At 47.2% G+C, this 18,087-nt stretch overlaps 1 protein-coding gene across 8 annotated transcripts in view; it reads right to left on the bottom strand.

Moving 5' to 3' along the window:
- DBNL (drebrin like) overlaps positions 1-18,087 on the bottom strand; it is a 374,852-nt gene that overhangs the window by 229,925 nt on the left and 126,840 nt on the right. For all 8 annotated transcript variants that reach the window (XM_069618943.1, XM_069618942.1, XM_069618946.1 and 5 more), the window contains exons 3-5: positions 2,784-2,896; positions 2,465-2,539; positions 1,557-1,703 (exon numbers count right to left, since the gene is read on the bottom strand). In XM_069618943.1, the coding sequence (XP_069475044.1) occupies positions 1,557-1,703; positions 2,465-2,539; positions 2,784-2,896 (335 nt within the window). The remainder of the gene's footprint in view (positions 1-1,556; positions 1,704-2,464; positions 2,540-2,783; positions 2,897-18,087) is intronic.

Here is an 18,087-nt window from a genome sequence, read left to right as displayed (position 1 = left end):
ATCCGTTACATGATAGAGGTCCCCTTGATCATCCTGGAAGATGTCCACACGTGTCTCAGGGTGACATCTAGATGGAGAGGAAAATGGAGCCCCAGGAGAATGGTGTCGAGGCGACTTGGAAGGCCAAGTGTAATCATCCACAGGCAGTGGCCTTTTCAGAATATCAAATGTGTCCGAGAAATCTATAAGCTCAGACATTTTTCCATGCAGGCTTCACATTTCTCACTGGTCCATACAGAAGAAGAGGATTCATCAATGAGAGGGAAAGAAGGAGCAACTGGAAAAGGGTCCTGCTGTAGGGCCTGAGACAGAGGGGGAGAAGCCGAGTATACCCCTCAGGTAAAGAAGAGGCCTTCGGAAGGCCAGAAACAAGAGAATGGCTTTGGAAAGCTTGTCCTGCCAAAGCTTTGGAAGCGTTTTGGAAAGAGAAGGCCATTTTCGTGTATCTTTCAACGCTCTCATATCATGCACCGAAGTTTTGTGCGAAGCGCCCAGAATAGCCGAAGCCTGAGGGCCTTGTGCCGGCAATGACTGAGCGCAGTGGGCCCTGTGCCGTCCATTACTGAGAACAGTGGGCCCTGAAACGAGAGGTTCACTAGGCCCGGCCAAACGCTTTGAAAGGTCTACAGGCGTTGATGGCTTCTTTGACAAATCCGTCGAGTGAGGCCAAGTGGTTGTGCGGTCGGGTTTATGGGAATGGCATCTGTAGCCGGGGTGTAGACCCCCCCTATTGCACTGCCGCAGGCCTTGCAACACTGCATTCACGATGCACTCGGAGAGTGTCCTTTCAAAGGAATTTGCCATTATACGACAGGCAAAAACTAAGTAGTTCGGCTCCATAGTGGAAGGAAAAAGCAGCCAGAAGAAAGCAGGAAGAGGAGGATTGGCAAGGAAAAGTCATTCTCAAGAGAATAGTCAGCATAAACGTGTCCCTGCTCTCCCTACTCCAAGTCTGGGCCCAAGGGCCAAGGCCAAGAAGAAACAGCCGAGGGTGGAAAATCTGCAAAACAGGATCAGCCATTAAGAAGGATGTTGAATAGTTGAACAGCTGTCAAAGATGTCTTACGATGGAAACAAGACACGACAAGCAGCAATATAAACTCCATCACAGGCTCTGCATTAAGCAAACAGAAAGGTGGAAAAACACAATCTGGGGGGGACCAAGTGCCACGAGAAATTCGGTCCAGCTGTCACACAGTATGACCTAGCCATCCACATAGCGCCTAAAGGCTTCACATTACCACTTATATGTTGCTACAATAGTATCACTGCTAATAATTGAACAGTTGCTTAAATTAAATCTACTATTTGCATGCAATGTGATGCTCAATTTCTCTTCCCTGTTCAGACGGTCTGCCAAAGGGACATTCAACATACAGCACTTTAAAGACATAACAATGGCATTAGGCGCTATACAAATATCATGCAACATAACATAGCTTAAAAAGGCATTGCATGAACTGAAATAGAGGTGCAATATACTCCTATATGGGCTCAGGAAAATTGTGGCAATACGACACAGGCAGTCCTGTGATCTTTAACCTACAAAAACGTACCACTGGTCCCTGGGGGCCTGCATCCCGGTACTTGTTGGACTCCTTGTGAAAGTTGTAGTTGGCACCTGATGCTTTGCCGACTTTGTCCATGATGGTTTCTGGTTCAACATCCTCATCCCCCCGTGCGTTAACTGTAACATGAGCACCCTGCAGAAAGTTTAAAATGAGGGAGGTATAGCGGTCGCAAAGTATTGGGGTAAAGAGGAGGAGAGGCAGCAGGGAAGAAAAGAGTCTGGGTCAGTAGGATTCTCAGGGGTGGTAAAACATTACAAATCATAGGTAAAAACATGTCTGACCTATACAATTGTGGTCTATAACTCAACGGCTGACAAGTCACGCACCTCCCCCCCCTTTACAGAATGTATCCCACTCCTTGTGACAAAGCACAGATCTCGGATCTTCAGGTTAACAAGAGGTTTACCCACAATGAAAACCGTGCCTTTGCTGGCTTTCTGAGCAGAGACTCTCGACACCCTGCTCCTAATCAGGAGAATGATCATTGGCGACTAAAAGGGAAACAACCTGGTGGGAAGGGTGAGAAGCACAACGTGATGGGCAGGGTCAAGAGCTAGTTTGAACGGTGAGCTTGCCTTGGCGGTGGAGCAGTTACAAGAGTTTGAACTGTTCTGGAAGACTGGAGACCTTATTCAGCACCTTCCATGAGCACCAAATAACTTATTGTCAGAGTATTCAGTTTGCGTGTGTGTTTCACTGATGCCTGAAACCCATTCGATACTGCTTCCACACACACTGCACAATAAAAGGAAAGGGAATATCTCCTTGTACCACCATTCACCTCACGACATCTAGTGTAACGGCAGCAGCCCACGCAACCCCTTTAAACTAGAGTGAGATCCATTGACACCTCAGTGTTTAGACAAGAAAAAAGTAAAGAATAAATGTTCGACCTTCAAGAAGTTTGCAATGGTGCTGACGTGATTGGCGCAGATCCCTTTCCGGGCATCCTTCACCCCCTCACCAGTCTGAAATAAAAAAAAATGTGAAAGCATCAATCTTTACACGAGTGGCTTCATTAACGTCAGCGGAGCCACACTTTATCCCTCTCAAGTTGGCCTCATACTTCTATAAAACGGTCTTCTCTATTAGATAGCCATATTTAAATTGAGTTGCACACCCCTTTAACGGTCTCATACACTTCAATGAGATCCCATCCACTCCCCATTACTGACCGAAATTTCAATGACACCCTTACTCAGGCATGCTCACCCAATTGATGAGGACGTTCTTGGGCAGGCCAGAGTTTGGGTCCTTCACCCGGCAGAAGGCATACATGACTTTACCACTGTTAAGTTCTTCCACCATCTCCTCCAGGCCGCCATCTAAAAGAGAGAAATAAGGGAGATGTTAGGTCATATTAGATAAGGAACAAGTTACTTACTTGTAACTGTTCTCCAGCATGGGTCTCGCATGGATTCACATGCTCATGAATATTCCCCGTCGTCAGGCTGGGAATCCTCGGCAAAGAAAAAAATCAGTTTCAGTTTCGTTTCTGAACTGCCTTTCTACTAGTAACCAATCACTGGTCTCTGGGTCATACTGCCCCCAGCCAATGACTGCCCTCTACCTAAGCCCCTCCTCTGGCAGCCATCTTCAGATTTGGTGCCACGAGAAGTGGCAGTTGGACCAAGAGAAGAGCTGCAGAGGGGTTGGAGGGAGGGTTCGCATGTGAATCCATGCCAGACCCATGCTGGAGAACAACAGTTACAGATAAGTAACTTGTTCCTTCTCCAGCATGGGGTCTGGCATGGATTCACATGCTCATAAATACAAGAATACATAGCAGTACACACATGCACAACCACGGGAGGTAGCAAGGCTCAACATTAAACATTTCAACAACTCAACATTAAGCATCTCTTACCTCCTCACCAGGCTCACCTTCAAGCGAACAGGTTGCGCAGCACTGCCTGGCCGACTCTGGACTCCTCCCTGGAATCCCGGTCGACGCAGTAGAATCTCGTGAAGGTGTGCGTCGACCTCCACGTAGCAGCCCTGCATATGTCCAGCAGGGGCACACCAGACAGGAACGCCATGGTAGCAACAATCACTCTGGTCCAATGGGCTCTCGGACGGCCAGGCAATGGTCGGTTTGCCAACCGGTGAGTGCATGATGCAGCCAGAGAGCCATCTGGAAAGGGAAGCCTTCGAGAGGGCCTTCCCCTGGTTCACAGGTCCAAAATTCACAAACAGCTGTGATGTCTTCCGAAAAATCTTCATGCGGTCCACGTAGAACTTCAGCGCTCTAGCCACATCCAGCGAGTGCAAAGTCCTCTTAGCCGGCGACCAAGGTGATGGGAAGAAAATAGGTAACACCAAGGGCTCGTTCAGATGGAATTCTGATGGCACCTTGGACATGGAGGGGTGCGTCCTCAGCACTACCCTTGTCTCGTGGAATGTCAGGTATGGAGGTTTATAGGAGAGGGCCTGGATTTCTCCCACTCGTTGTGCGGAGGTGATGGCTACAAGAAACGCTGTTTTCCACGATAGGAATTTCAACAGTGCCAAATGCAGAGGGTCGAATGGCGGGCCCATGAGACTGGTCAGCACCAAGTTGAGCTCCCACTCCGCGGCCCCATCTTCCTCGTTGGCTCCCCTATTGCTCTCTTCCTCGGCCTCGTCTGGATCCTTCCCGTGGGCCCTGGATTCCTCAGACTTCTTGTCCCAGAACCTTTGGATGCTAGCCAACTCATCCTCAGAGGTGGTATCCATGTCCGTTATGTCTACCGTGCCACCCCTCTTTCTCCGGCTGGGTTTTCACGGGGGTCTTCTCGATAGGCAGAAAAGAAGATTACCTCCGGGGTGGCAGGGAAACTCTAGCCCCTGAAGCCGTATCCACTGGGGAAGCCCCTGTAGGTTTCGCCATGGCCACCACGACTCCTTCAATCGAGGCCTTAGCCTCGATTGAAGGATGCCTTCATGACCTTGGGCGTGCCCGAGGCCTTCACCTTGGGGGTGGGGGGTCTCTGCCTCGCTCCCCCTCGTCTGTCTCCGTCGGGATCAACCGGGGCTTCTCCCGAAGCTTACCCGGGTTCTCCGACTTCCTTTTCACTAAGCCAGAGCGTTGGCTCGTAGTTGATGGCGTAGGTGATAATGGGCTTTTCTCAAACGGCATAAACCATGTACTGGGGGGATCATACACTTCTTACCACACGGATAAGCTATATATTCTACAAAAAGAAGGTATGATGACAGGTGTCTAAAACCCGACAAATTACTATGACAATATCTGTTACCCCAAAGTTCACACATGAACGTTAAAACGTTCTTTTATTAAGCATATAAATGCTAGTACTCATATAATGATCACATTACAAAAAAACTTCATAAAAACATGTAAAACATTACGCAGAAACACAAGAAAGTACAAACAATGTTGGTTAAATCTCATTATTGTAATCTTGTACAGTAATATTGTTTTTTTCTTACACCCCAAGATTACTGTAAAAAAGGAAAACCACTCCAATGTGAATTATCACATGGCGTTGATCTAGCGATCGAGATTTAACCCACATGGTTTGTACTTTCTTGTGTTTCTGCGTATTATATGTTAATTTGTTTTTATGGAGTTTTTTGTAATGTGATCATTTTATGAGTACTAGCATTTATATGTTTAATAAAAAAAACATTTTAACGTTCATGTGTGAACTTTGGGGTAACAGATATACCTATTGTCATATTTTGTTGGGGCCCCCCCCCATCGCCGGAGCGCCCTCAAAGTTCTTAAAAGACCACTCGGACTTCCTCCTCTTCTCACACGCTGCTGGGCTCTTCCCCTCCAGCCAGTTGGTGAGCAGAGTACAACGATCGTTCATTGTCCGTTCGGACACGTTCTTACAAAATGCAGTCCTTCTCCACGTGCAATTTGTCATTGTGAAGGCAGTAGAGGCACCGAGAGTGCTCATCCTCCTTGACATCCTGTAGTCCGCATCCAGGGCAGCTCCTGAACAGCTTGGATCCAACAGGAGTCATGCTTTCTTTGTCCTGGGCCATGTCCACATGGGGTAGGCCTCAAAGATCTTCTGGCATCCTCCGATAAGTGGAAAGCTCGATGAAAAGATTTCCTTGTGGGGCGTTGAAAATCCTGAAAACGGGTCCCCATTGATCGGAAGTAGAATCGGTGGAGCTTGAGGCTTGATTGACCGAAAATATAAGAGTAAACTCTTAAAAAAACACAAAACGCAAAACGCAGTAAAAGCTTGAGCACTACAGCACGAGGACTCCCAACACTTGAACGTGCGACAAAAATCTGAAGATGGCTGCCAGAGGAGGGGCTCAGGTAGAGGGCAGTCATTGGCTGGGGGAAGTATGACCCAGAGACCAGTGATTGGTTACTAGTAGAAAGAGTTCAGAAACAAAACTGATTTTCTCTTTACCGAGGATTCCCAGCCTGACAACGGGGAATATTCATGAGCATGTGAATCCATGCCAGACCCCATGCTGGAGAAGTGGGCTAGAATGGTTCTCTCCACCATGTATTGCGCATGTGAGAGGCACTGACCCTCAGGAAGGTAGCAGCGATTCCCTTAACCCAGAATCACCTATAGAAGTAATTGCTAACAGTGCAGAACAACATTTAGGCACAGAGCAAGATGGTTCAAGATATAGCAGATGTCGTCCACACAATTGTTAATAACATACTCTAGATTCTGTGAAAAGAATCTGACCGCTACCTGTGGGGAGACCATGAAGGTTGACTGGAGAACTCTGGGGTCAGTTAAAGTTAGCAACTATCAATTCAGCCTCTGAAGATGGCATATGGGGAATCCCCCAGTGCTCCCACAGTATGCCCTCTGTTACCATGCTATATGCAGCCCCCCCCCACCCCCTAATCCACAGTAAGGGGATCTTCCCCAGTCTCACCCACCAGGGAGGGTACGTATGGGGAAAGAAACAAGGAATGTTCCATAGTAGTACATGCAGGCAGTTGATGTTCGCAAGTGGTGGAAAGGGCAATGTCTACAATAGAGACCAGAGCCTTTCTTAGGCCAGAAATCGATTTTTGGGGATCTTTTGCCAAATTGAGGGACCCCGTCCAATTTTTGCAGCATTCCTGGTTTTTAACACCCTTTTTGTAATTGTAAATTTATACAGCACTTATATACAGGTGGAGTGCTTCAAAGCGCTTCTAGGCGGGAGGGAACAAGGGAATACAGTAATCATTCTTAGGCTATTAAGTTTCAGATTGATCTAAAAAGAGAACTAGCATACTGGGCCTGACGACATTTCTCCTAGGGCAAGTACATGAAATGTTACAGTCGGGACCAAGCTAGGGAGGGGAACAAAAAAAGGTTGGCGGCGCGGGGGTGTAAGGTTGTGGAAGGAGGAGACTGACACACTTGGGGGATGATTGGTGATAAAGACTTTTATTCAGTGAAAGTAAAGGAGGAAAACCCTAACTATCCCTAACTCTAAGAGGGGTTTCCCTACCTCAACTTAATGCAAAGGACATATCAATGTATGAAAAACAAGTCCACCGTCCTTTGTCAGAACCCATTTCCTTCCCTTACACTTAACTAAAAACAAAAAAGGTTGCTAAGTCTCTTTAATGTGCAAGAACGGCTCTTCTTCAAAGCGGATTACTATGCCAATAGTCTGAAGGGACTATTTTCAGAGGGAAGGACTCCCCCTTCCCTCCTTTCCCTCCCCCCCCCGCAGGTTGCAGTCCCCTTCAAAAGGAACTATACCAAGTTCCAGACTGAAAAGTCCCAGTTCATAAATAAAGCAAAGCTCCAACTCAATTTCCTTCCCTTCACGTTTTAGCTCACTGTACCTTTCACAGAGGAGAAATATGCATGTGCATATTAGTCTGGTCTCACCCACTTAGGCAGTCCAGCACCGAAATTGTAGGCAATTCGCATCTAAACAAGAGAACCAACAGCAACCGCAGACACGTGTTTCTACCTAATCGGACATCATCACTGAGGTGAAGCAGTGTCTCGATAGCACAATGAGCAAGGGACCCACGTCGGGATTACCTTGGGTAACTTAGGGTGAAACACCAAGTGACATTTCTCCCTTGTGAAAGGTAGAGTGAGCTAAACCGTGGTTGTAGACCCTCGCAAGTGGGCACCTTCACATAGAACCGGTTATATGGTCATGTTCATTCTCGGTAGAGGGTGTGGTGGGTCAGAAGGAGAACAGACGTGGTTCTTCCATTACTAGACTTGTATTCAAAATAAAAACTAACTTCTAACTATTCCCAAGCTATGGGACTTCCCTACCCAACACAAACTAACTAGGGTGCTCGTCAGTGAGTCGAAGAGGAAGATCGGTCCCGTGTCCAAAGCTAAACTATTCTGTCCCTAGTTTCCGTAAGCATGGAGTGCGAGATGAAAAAGTTACCTAAACAGGCAAGATGTCAAAAAACAAAAAGGGAAACAGTTTCCCAGTGCTGACAGTCTGACGGACCAATCAGTTTCTCCATAACAAATGAGCAAAAAAGCTAGTAAAGTAAATAGTCAGGACAAAGTGTAAAACAAAAGCAAAATGTTTGGATCCATAGAATATGGAGAAAAAGTTGCCCAAAAGAAACTTTCCTAACAGTTCTCCATCCTCGCCAGCCTGAAGGGAGCCTCTTAATACGTACTTCTATTTTCCCGTATAACTGGGAGCAGACTGTGGCTAGATCCTGTTCATGCCTATGGAAAAACATTTGCTCATTCTTTATAACTCCTTGATGTTCCCTGTAAAACTAATTTTCAGATTTTGGTTGAGGGATTTGTGTGACACTCTTGGTCATTACCATTTATCTACCATTTTAAATGAATTTCTTTGAAATTAACACTAGGTTCTCTTGAGGGATCTAAAACTACTAAACTGCCATTCCGGTGGTGAAAGTGTACGGTATAAATTATGTTTAACATTACATAACTGTATATATACCGATTTTAAAAAGGTGTCCGCTGTCTTTTATAAACATTTAGAAAATCAGAAAGCGTATAATTAAAAACAGTAAAGTACCAGTCTACCCAATTTGTTACCTTAACGGGGTTCATGGTTCTGTAATGTACTTTATGACCACTCCATTTCCCACCCAACTGTGAAAATCGGGCAGATTATCCATGGCTATTCTGAGACGGTCAGGAGTAACTTGCTAGAAACCCCTGCCTAGCACTAAAGGTTAGTCTTTGGAAGCCCCATCAGAGGACACTTCCATAAGTATCCCCAACAGTACTTCTAAACAATAAAGATTGCTTCCTGAGTACAGGTTACCTCACCTTACTTGTATATTACTGCTCTGAGCCAAGCCTAAACAAAATGCGAGCCAAGGTTCTAATTTAATGATGAATGATTTTATTTGATGAACCATCAAATATTTAAATGGCTACTTAACTGCCAATATACAAAATAAAATTACATGTTAAATTTTTTTTTTGTATTTTGGGACCAACAATGGAATTGGTGCCGAATGTCATTGTTAAGATGGATTTCCAAATTATCCGTGGTGGGAGGATTTTGGGAGTCTACACTATTAGGGTGAACAGGGAGGGCAATGAGCTGTTAGCCAAACCAATCAAGGTGAGGTAACAAGGCAGTCAAGGCTTAGTCTCGGGAAAGGTGCGAGTGGCCTAGGGCGACAATGAGTCCACAAAGCAACACCATTAATTCCAGATAGACAGGCAGGTTCAAGACAATACAATTATTTATGAGCCCTATAGTTTACACACTAAGAAGATAAAAATATCAAGCAAATGCGGTCACACAAAACCCTTAAACATTCACACTTGAGAAATCAATAAGCATACGATACAATGACAAGTGCAACACAGGCAAGTACCTAAGATGCATAAAGAAAGGCATAACTCTTAAATTCAACATAAAACACAGCTTCCCTAGTTCTTATAACACAACCCGAAAATGGTTTGAGCACTTGTTCCTAAAAGTCACCAGTTCCAAAGCATATAGTTCCGGTAAGTTTACATAGAGATTTGCATTTTTGCATTGCCAGTGATTAGGTTCTAATAAAAAGGAGTTCCATAGTTACATAGAAGCTCAAATAAACTTCAGGTAAGTTCTGTCAATCCACCCGACTAGAATAGGCCAAGGGAAGGATCCTTAACCAAGGTTCCACCAGCAAAGGTCCACTAAGAGCGAGTTAGGGCCAGAACCTTACACCCAATGTAAGGCGATGGAGGACATGGGACAGAATCGAAACGGGTACACTGCAGGTTTTCAGAATTCGTTGGAGATACAATGCGCTTCTGCGCTTGGATTGGTTGAGGAAGGCCCAGGGGTAGCAGGTGCACAGGTCACTTTCAGCATCAGGATTTCGTTTTGGTCGCAGTGCACATGAATCTGTTCAACAGCTTCCAGTGGAAGACCCAAACGAGGAAAGAGCTACTTTTGTGGGGCATACCACCTCACAAGACTGAAGGAGTGTTGCAACGGGAGTCACCACGGTCAGGCAGACAGGCGATCCTGAGTTGGCGAACACAAGAGCAGTCCCAGCACAGCATCCCTTGGAGTGAAATGCCTGCAGATCTAGAGCCTGTGCACAAGTCACTTGATTCTGCATTGTAGAAGGCTGAAGCAAATTAGCCCAGGAGAGAGCTGGTCAGTCCACCAGTTGGTACAGGGCCACTTCCGAAGGATCGGCAGGCATGGATCCTCAAGCAGGGGTCGAGATTGGTTGTTCACACTGGTCCAGGGGAAAAGGATAGCCACTGTCCATCACATCTACCCAGCAACAGACTTTCTGGCACCAGAGATGTAGATTGGGACTAGACAATCCCAGCCTTCTTCTCTGGCTGGCTGGCTGGCGCACAAACGTCCCTCTAGCGAAAGCCACAGCTTTCCCCCAGGAAGGCGATTTCCATAGAAGGCATTTCCTGACCTAAGAAGGCAGGAGTAAGGCCAACGAACAAGCAAAAAAACCTCTTGGCACAGCCATCTTGCAGTGATTGCCACCTTTAGTAGTCATTTGCTGTAATTGCACAAGTGCACAAGTAAAACACAAAAATGGTAATAAAAGAAGACATCACAGCTGCCACCTGCTTGTCTTCAGCACATTGTAAAAGTAACTAAATATACATTATATAAAAAGATCATAAGGTTACAAAATATCCCAAATGCACTTCACTGGAAGGGAATTTGTAACAATAAAAGAATTCATAAAAAGAGAACCTCTCAGTACGGACCGTCCTAGAGACTAATCGGTTTCCTCATAAGAATCAGCAAACCAGGCATGGGAAGTGAAAGCAGAAGATTTTTACTGACCTCCAAAAAGCCAGGACAAGATTCAAAACCAGCAAAAAGAAAGGGTGCTCATCAAAAATGTATGGAGGTACAAAAAGAAAATCTTGCCTAGCACTCGTCGTGGTTAGTAATTTAACCACCCTTAAACTCAGATGACAGAAAACAAAGTAAAAACTAACGATTATGAAAAGACATTTGCAAAAAATAATTATAATGCAGCACCTAAATTATGGAATTCTTTGCTTCTTAATATTCTTTCAAGTTTTAACTTCGCTCAAAATCGAAATGAACGAAAACGTGAAAGTGCACAAGGGGGACGAAGAACAGTAAGAATAAATTAGGAGGCAAAACAAAGAGCTCTTGAAGGGATCAAAGCACAAAGATAATGAGGAGCAGGAGCATGAATCCATTTAAAGACTAGACAAAAGCTGGTACTCAAATCTGTTTAACCTGTAGCCAACCTAATTGTTCTGAATAGGTAGAAACACGAAGAAAAACACAAAACAAACTGAATTCCCACAACAGAGAGCAGAACTGACCACTGTGGATAGATTGCATAACCCAAACGCCCGTCCAGAGGGAAGAGCCAAAATTAAGGCGCGGCAAGACAAACGTTTGTAACAAAACATTTATGGATGCAAAGGCTAACAAATGATGAATTCTCTCAATATAAAAAGATGAAAAATGCAAAATTGCACAGAAACATCGATTTGAGCTTTCAGCGAAAAAGAGTCAAAGAAAAAACCTGAATTACAGGATTAATGCACCACAGAAAGCTGAAGTGGAGGAAAATAAAAGATGATTAACGAATTGAGGCATAAACAGTAACAAAAGAAAAGAAATGTGAAGCACTCACTAAAGAGGATCTCAAGGACATTCTCCAAGAGATTAAGGCGATTCGCACAGACATTCAGGCCTCCATAGTGGACCTCAAGGGGAGGGTGGATACGTTGGAGGATAAAATGGAAGGGATGGAAAATAATCACCTCCAGGCAGACCTGCTCGACATGAAATATGAGGCAAGGCTAACGGACTTGGAAATGAGAGAGGAGGACATCATTTTGAAGATGGACGATCTGGAAAACAGAGCGCCGAAACAACCTGCGCATTATGGGTGCGACTCAAGTGAGAGCGGAAACTGCAGCGGACGTGGGGAGGAAGGTGCAGGGTCTGATAAATCAGCTTTTTACACTGGAGGGCGGAAAGGAGGTCCAGCTGGAAAGAGCGCATCGAGGTGGAGGGGGAGGGGGGTGCGGGCGGTGGCCCGAGGTCCATCGCAGTGCGGTTCCTCCGCTATAGAGAGAAAATGGAGGTCCTGGAGAAGGCAAAGAGACTGGGGTGCTTTACCTTTGAAGGTGATACAATTAAGATATTTCAGGACCTATCATCCCTCACGCTCACCCGCAGAAGAGAATGTCGTCCACTCACCCAGTGGCTCACAAGCCAAGATATCAGATATAGATGGTGCTTCCCCTTCGCCCTTTCCTTTGAACGGGCTGGGGTAGACTATAGAGTGATTAGTGGCAAAGAAGCCTCACAAGTATTACAAGTGCTTAAGGGGGACGCCCCGGAAGGGGGAAAATTTGATGGAGACTCAAGAACCAGGCGACACCGTGAGAGAACCGGCGGGTCCCTGGTCCACGAAGAAGACGACAAAGGCCAGGAGAACATTCAGAAAACCTAACACTCCGATGTCCGAGGCTGAAGGGGACTAGGAGTGTAAAGATAGATTAACGAGAAGATTAAGTCTGGCTCGTAGACGACCCCGGCTGGGGACACAGATTTTACCAAGAGAACTGCGGTGCAGGAACATGCACATACCCTGGTGGCTTACACGTTGGCAGGCGTCTTGGACAAAGGAGGGAAGAGGAAGGGGGGGGGGTGGGAGTTGACGGTAAGGGGCTCGGGGCACGATATCCACCACACTTCAAGTGAGCACGGGGCAGCTCCGACATGATCGAGAGGACCAGATACTTAAGAAGGAAAAGCAATGGCAGTCAATGAAAAAAGGGGCCGGGTCGAGTCACTCAGGGTGGGTTCACTCAACGTCAAGGAGCTCAACTCCCCGACAAAGTGCTCCCTTCTCGGGAGGGAAATGAAAAATGGGAAGGTGGATATTTTGTTTGTCCAAGAAACCAGAACAGTGAGGGGGGAGGAGGAGAGGGCCATCCCAGGATCTCACGTTGGCCAGACCTTTTGGGCATCGAGCCACGTAAAGAAAGGCGGAGTTGGCATCCTACTCCAAAGGAACCAGATATTGACAGAGGTGTCCCAGTGAGAGAGGGAGGATGGAAGATCCTTGGTAGTGTCCGGCAATCTAAATAATACCAGAGTCAGCCTAGCAATGATATACTGCCCTACCGTGGGTCAGAGAGAATTTGCTCAAGTGGCCTTGGGGGAGGTGATGGCTAAAGCGGAAGGGCTCCTGCTCCTGGGTGGGGATTTTAATATGTGGGCAGATCGAGAGTTGGACCATAGTGGGAGTTCTGCCACATCAGGTAATAGAGGAACTGAACTTCGTGGTGGGCTGCGGGAATTAATGTGGGAACAGGGATTGGTGGACATATGGAGGGAGCTTCACCCTAGGCGAAGAGGATACACCTACTCCGCAGTCCATGGTACCAGGACCAGGATAGATTAACTCTTCATGGGGAGTCAGCATATGAGCAGAATAGAGGCCTGTGACATCCGCCCGGTCAGCTGGTCAGACCATGACATGGTCTGGTCGGATGTCAGTATAGCGGGGCTGAAACCCAGGGAGTCCCTCTGGAAGTGCAACGATTTCCTGCTGAGGGATGCAGTCTTTAAGGAAGAAATAACCGTTGCAATTAAAGAATTCTTTGAGCTAAATGACACGGGAGAAGTAAGCCGGGAGATGGTGTGGGAGGCGGCTAAGGCGACTTGGAGGGGAATGTTGATCAGCGAAGGGGCATCCAAAAAAAGAATTAGGACCCTCTTGACCCACAGGTTGAGATCTGAAATAATCCTTCTAGAAAGCTCGGCGGGGAAGGTGGAGACAGAGAAAGAGAGGGAACTGGGCATAGCGAGGGAGAAGAGACTAGAATTGAGAGAAATGGAGATGGGGGAAAATTGTAACGGGGCTCCAACATCTACATCAGAAATACTACGAGAAAGGGGATGCTATGCTGGCAGCAAAACTCTGAGGCCAAAGGGCAGATAGATGGGTGGCAAGAGTGGTTAGCGCTGAAGAGGGGGAAAGATCTGATCCGTAGGGGATCGTTGAGTTTCGCTTCATACTATGAGAAGCTCTAAGGGAGGGAAGGGGAGATGGAGAAGGAAGCAAGTGAGGCATACCTCAATGGGGTCACCCTTCCTGTCCTTGGTCCCTTAGAAGCATCGGCCCTAGATGCCCCCATAACTGAGGAGGAGGTGCTTAGAGCCATATCGGGATTGAAACTGGGCAGGGCCCCGGGGGAGGACGGGTTCATGGCAGGTTTCTACAAGGCCTTCTCGGGCCAACTGGCGGCGTTCCTGGCGGACCTTTTCTCAAATATTATGAGGACGGGGAGGGTACCCCCATCCTTTGGCAAAGCTCTGATCACGGTGATTCCAAAGGAGGGGAAAGACACAGTGGACTGACGCTCCTATAGACCCATCTCCCTCCGGAATGTAGATGCTAAGCTATTTACCAGGATCATTGCCTCGAGATTGGACAGCTACATTCCGAGGCTAATTCACTCAGATCAGGTGGGTTTTATAAGGGGAAGGCAAGGTGCAGATACATTGCGCAAGACTTTGCACCTGATAAAAGAGGCAGCACCGAAGGGTGGGAACCCCGTCCTGGTGTCCATTGACGCCGAGAAAGCATTTGATCGGGTTGAATGGGGGTTCCTTCAGGGGGTTTCCCAGAAGCTGGGATTCGGTACGGGGATTAAACAAGCCATCAAGGCCCTAGAGGTGTCACCAATTGCCAGAGTCACAGTTAACAGGCGTTTGTCATGAGTCTTTCACCTCCAGAGAGGGACGAGGCAGGGTTGCCCTCTTTCCCCTCTCCTCTTCGCCATGACAATGGAGATTCTGGCAGAATGGTGAGAGGAATTGAGGTGGGCGAACATACCTTTAAATTAGGCCTCTTTGCAGATGACATCTTGCTCCACCTGAGGGAGCCTGCAAGGTCAGTCCCAGCCGCTTTGCAGGTGATTCAACAGTTCGGCCACTTCTCCGGATTTAAGGTAAACGTAGGCAAGTCAATGATCTTTCCCTTCGCACCCAATGCGGACAGAGACCTGGCGGAACTCGTCCCACTGGGCCTCCGAATTTGTACCGAGGAGATAAAATATTTGGGGATCAACATAGTCCGCCCCGACGGGGATTTAGGCCAGGCAAACTACCCCCCCCCCACTCTTTGATAAACTATTCAGGGACATGGAGGGTTGGGGAAGGGACAGATCTCCTGGATGGGAAGAATAAATGCCATAAAAATGAATCTGCTCCCCAGGGTGCTGTACGTCTTTCAGATGCTCCCCTTGGAGACTCCTGAACCATACCTCAGAGAAGCCAAGAGGCGTATAGTGAAGTTTATATGGCAGGGCCAGAGACATAGAACTGGATACGAGACTCTCACCCTCCCCAAGGATAGAGGAGGGGTTGCTCTGCCGGACCTGAATGCCTACCATAGAGCAGCCCAATTTAGGGCCCTGGCTCCCCACCTTAGAGAGGACCCCAATAAACAATGGGTATACATTAAAAATGTCTACCTACGCCCAATTACTGTGGGTGAATGGCTATGGGTCCCACTGAAAAAGCTCCCCAAAAGAATCAGGGACCACCCAATACTGGGTACAATGTGGAAAGCATTAGCGGGGAAAGGCCCTAGCAAGAAAGTCACCACATGGCCCTCTCCCCTGAGCCATATGTGGTCTACACCAGTCCTGGAAGAAATCCCAGGCCATGAACACTACCAGTCATGGTTCGACGCAGGCCTGTGTAGGGTAGGCCAATTGGTAAGAGAGGACACTTTTATAAGCATCCAGGAGCTCGAGGCGGCACTGGGAATCGGCAGGCTCTCCCCGCTTCTATACCTGCGCCTCAAGGGCATCCTAATGAAGCCGAAACTAAAATCTTGCATACAAAGAAGGCATACCCCGGTTGAGAAAATTCTAGACTCCCACACTGAAATGAAAGGTCTCATCTCCCTCTTGTACCGAGCATTGTTAACCTCCCGCGAGGGAACGACTAAGCCTCGGAGGGATATGGGAAAGGGACTTGGGTTGTGCCATCGGAGATGGGCTCTGGGGGAGATTATGTAGCAGGGCATTTAAGACTTCTATCTCATGCCAGTACAAGTGCCACGCCATCAAGCTTCTCCATAGGTGGCAGTACGACCCGATCTCCCTCTCTAGGATGTTCCCAGATACTGTCCCGCTGTGTTGGCACGGATGTGGAGAAAGAGCCGACTACTGGCATATGTGGTGGTCCTGCAAGAAAGTGCAAGTCTATTGGTCAGAAGTGCTCAGCTGGCTTGAAGAGGCGGGAGAGGGGTTTACCCATTAGACCCATTTCCATTATCATTTGGTCTCCGCCACAGGGACGACCACTGGGAGAAACTTCCGGACCCGACACTTCCTGCTGTTGGCAGCCAGAGCTGCACGGGCCAGGACCTGGAAGAGAGCATCGCTCCCCTGGAGGAGGGAATGGGTGATTGTGGCCAAGGACATTTATTTTATGGAGAGGCTAACAGCAGCAATACACGGCTCCAGCACGCAGGTTGAGACCGACTGGCTACAATTCATGGAAGCGTTCTCTAACGTAGAGGACGAGGCAGGAGTTTAACAGGGGCACTCCACCTGGCCCAAAACTGGTCGCGGCATAAGACTCATTGTACTTTTCCAAGTAAAGTTCACTAATGTTTGTCCCTTGTATGCCCGGTTGGAACTGCCCGAAAAGGATAATCATGGAGATGTGTATCGTGTGCCCCATCATTAGGGGTCTTGTGCGGGAGGAGGGAGGGTGTATACAGCAGAGTATTATGGTTCTCTAATGGAAGTTGGCACGGGCCGGTGCCCCAATGTCAGTTTGTATTAACGCTTTGTTGCCATGAAAAACCAATAAAATTGAATTTAAAAAAAAAAAAATGAAATGTGAAGAGTTAAGGCAGAGAAAACAAAAGGACATCCAGGATTTAACAGCTAAGAGACAAGTAGATATCCGAAGCTGAATAGAATTGTACAGAGAGAGAGTTAGAAAATATGATATCTTAAGCGTAAAAAGAAGCCTGAAAACCATGATCTGAAATCAAACAAGCCGGAGGCCATGTATAATAATAGGTACACAAAAGCAGGCCCAGGCTGATCCCAGAGCAACACCATAATAAAGAGGTTAGGGCCTGAAGCAGAACCCTTCCATTAAACAACAAAAGAATGGTTAGATGAGAATCAATGAAGAACTGCATCAGCAATACCTTCCTATGCTTGTGTGATCATCCGATTCCTGTTGCACTGTTTGATGCGAGTTGATGTTGCATTGCACACATGCTGTTTGGCATGCTCGTTTGCTTGTACACATTCCACTTTACAGTACATTCTATTACCATTGGAGTTCCCCTCCTGCACAGATATAATCTAAATGTTTTTTTTTTTAAATATATTTTTATTTTATCTCAACCAAACATTACAACAAAACATAAATAAAACGCCAGACAACAAAACCAAACGAACAAAAAGTAAGGCACTGCAATCCCCATCCCTCCCCCCTATGAGCCTGTAGAGTGTCCGCCCTCAGTGTCCGTTCCGTGCGGTGGGGCCTCATCGCTCTCAAGTCCAGCCGAGGCCGATGTAATCTAAATGGTTATCCTGGTTCCCAGTAGACACCATCAGGGTTTGGACGCTATGTTCCATTATGTTTTATGTGCCATTATAGCAAAAACAAAGAGGTGATGGCTGGAAGGTTTGGAATGAATCCTAACCACTGGCACTACTCTGGGCAACCCTCCAGACCACCGTTCTTCGCCTGCCAAGCCATTACAGAAGGGGAAAGACCATATGCAAATCAGGCTTGGCCCCACCCCAAAAGGGGCAGTCCAGTCCGAACTGCTAGGTCACATCCCTTCTGCACGAGACCATAAGCATCCCCAAACATGTTTCACCCTTGTTGGGGCTCATCAGTGAGGAGTAGCTTGGGTCTCTAGGCCCAGCAGGCACGGGACCCACGTCTGGGCATACCCGTCCCACTCGGGGTGACAAAGCAAAAACAAAGAGCTGATGGCTGGAAGGTTTGGAATGAATCCTAACCACTGGCACTGCTCTGGGCAACCCTCCAGACCACCGTTCTTCGCCTGCCAAGCCATTACAGAAGG

The sequence above is a fragment of the Ambystoma mexicanum genome, chromosome 10 (genome assembly GCF_040938575.1).
Source record: "Ambystoma mexicanum isolate Mex_15411 chromosome 10, UKY_AmexF1_1, whole genome shotgun sequence".
Classification (NCBI taxonomy): domain Eukaryota; kingdom Metazoa; phylum Chordata; class Amphibia; order Caudata; family Ambystomatidae; genus Ambystoma; species Ambystoma mexicanum.
Note: the sequence above shows the minus strand (reverse complement) of the source record. Positions and strands in the feature narration are given on the sequence as shown.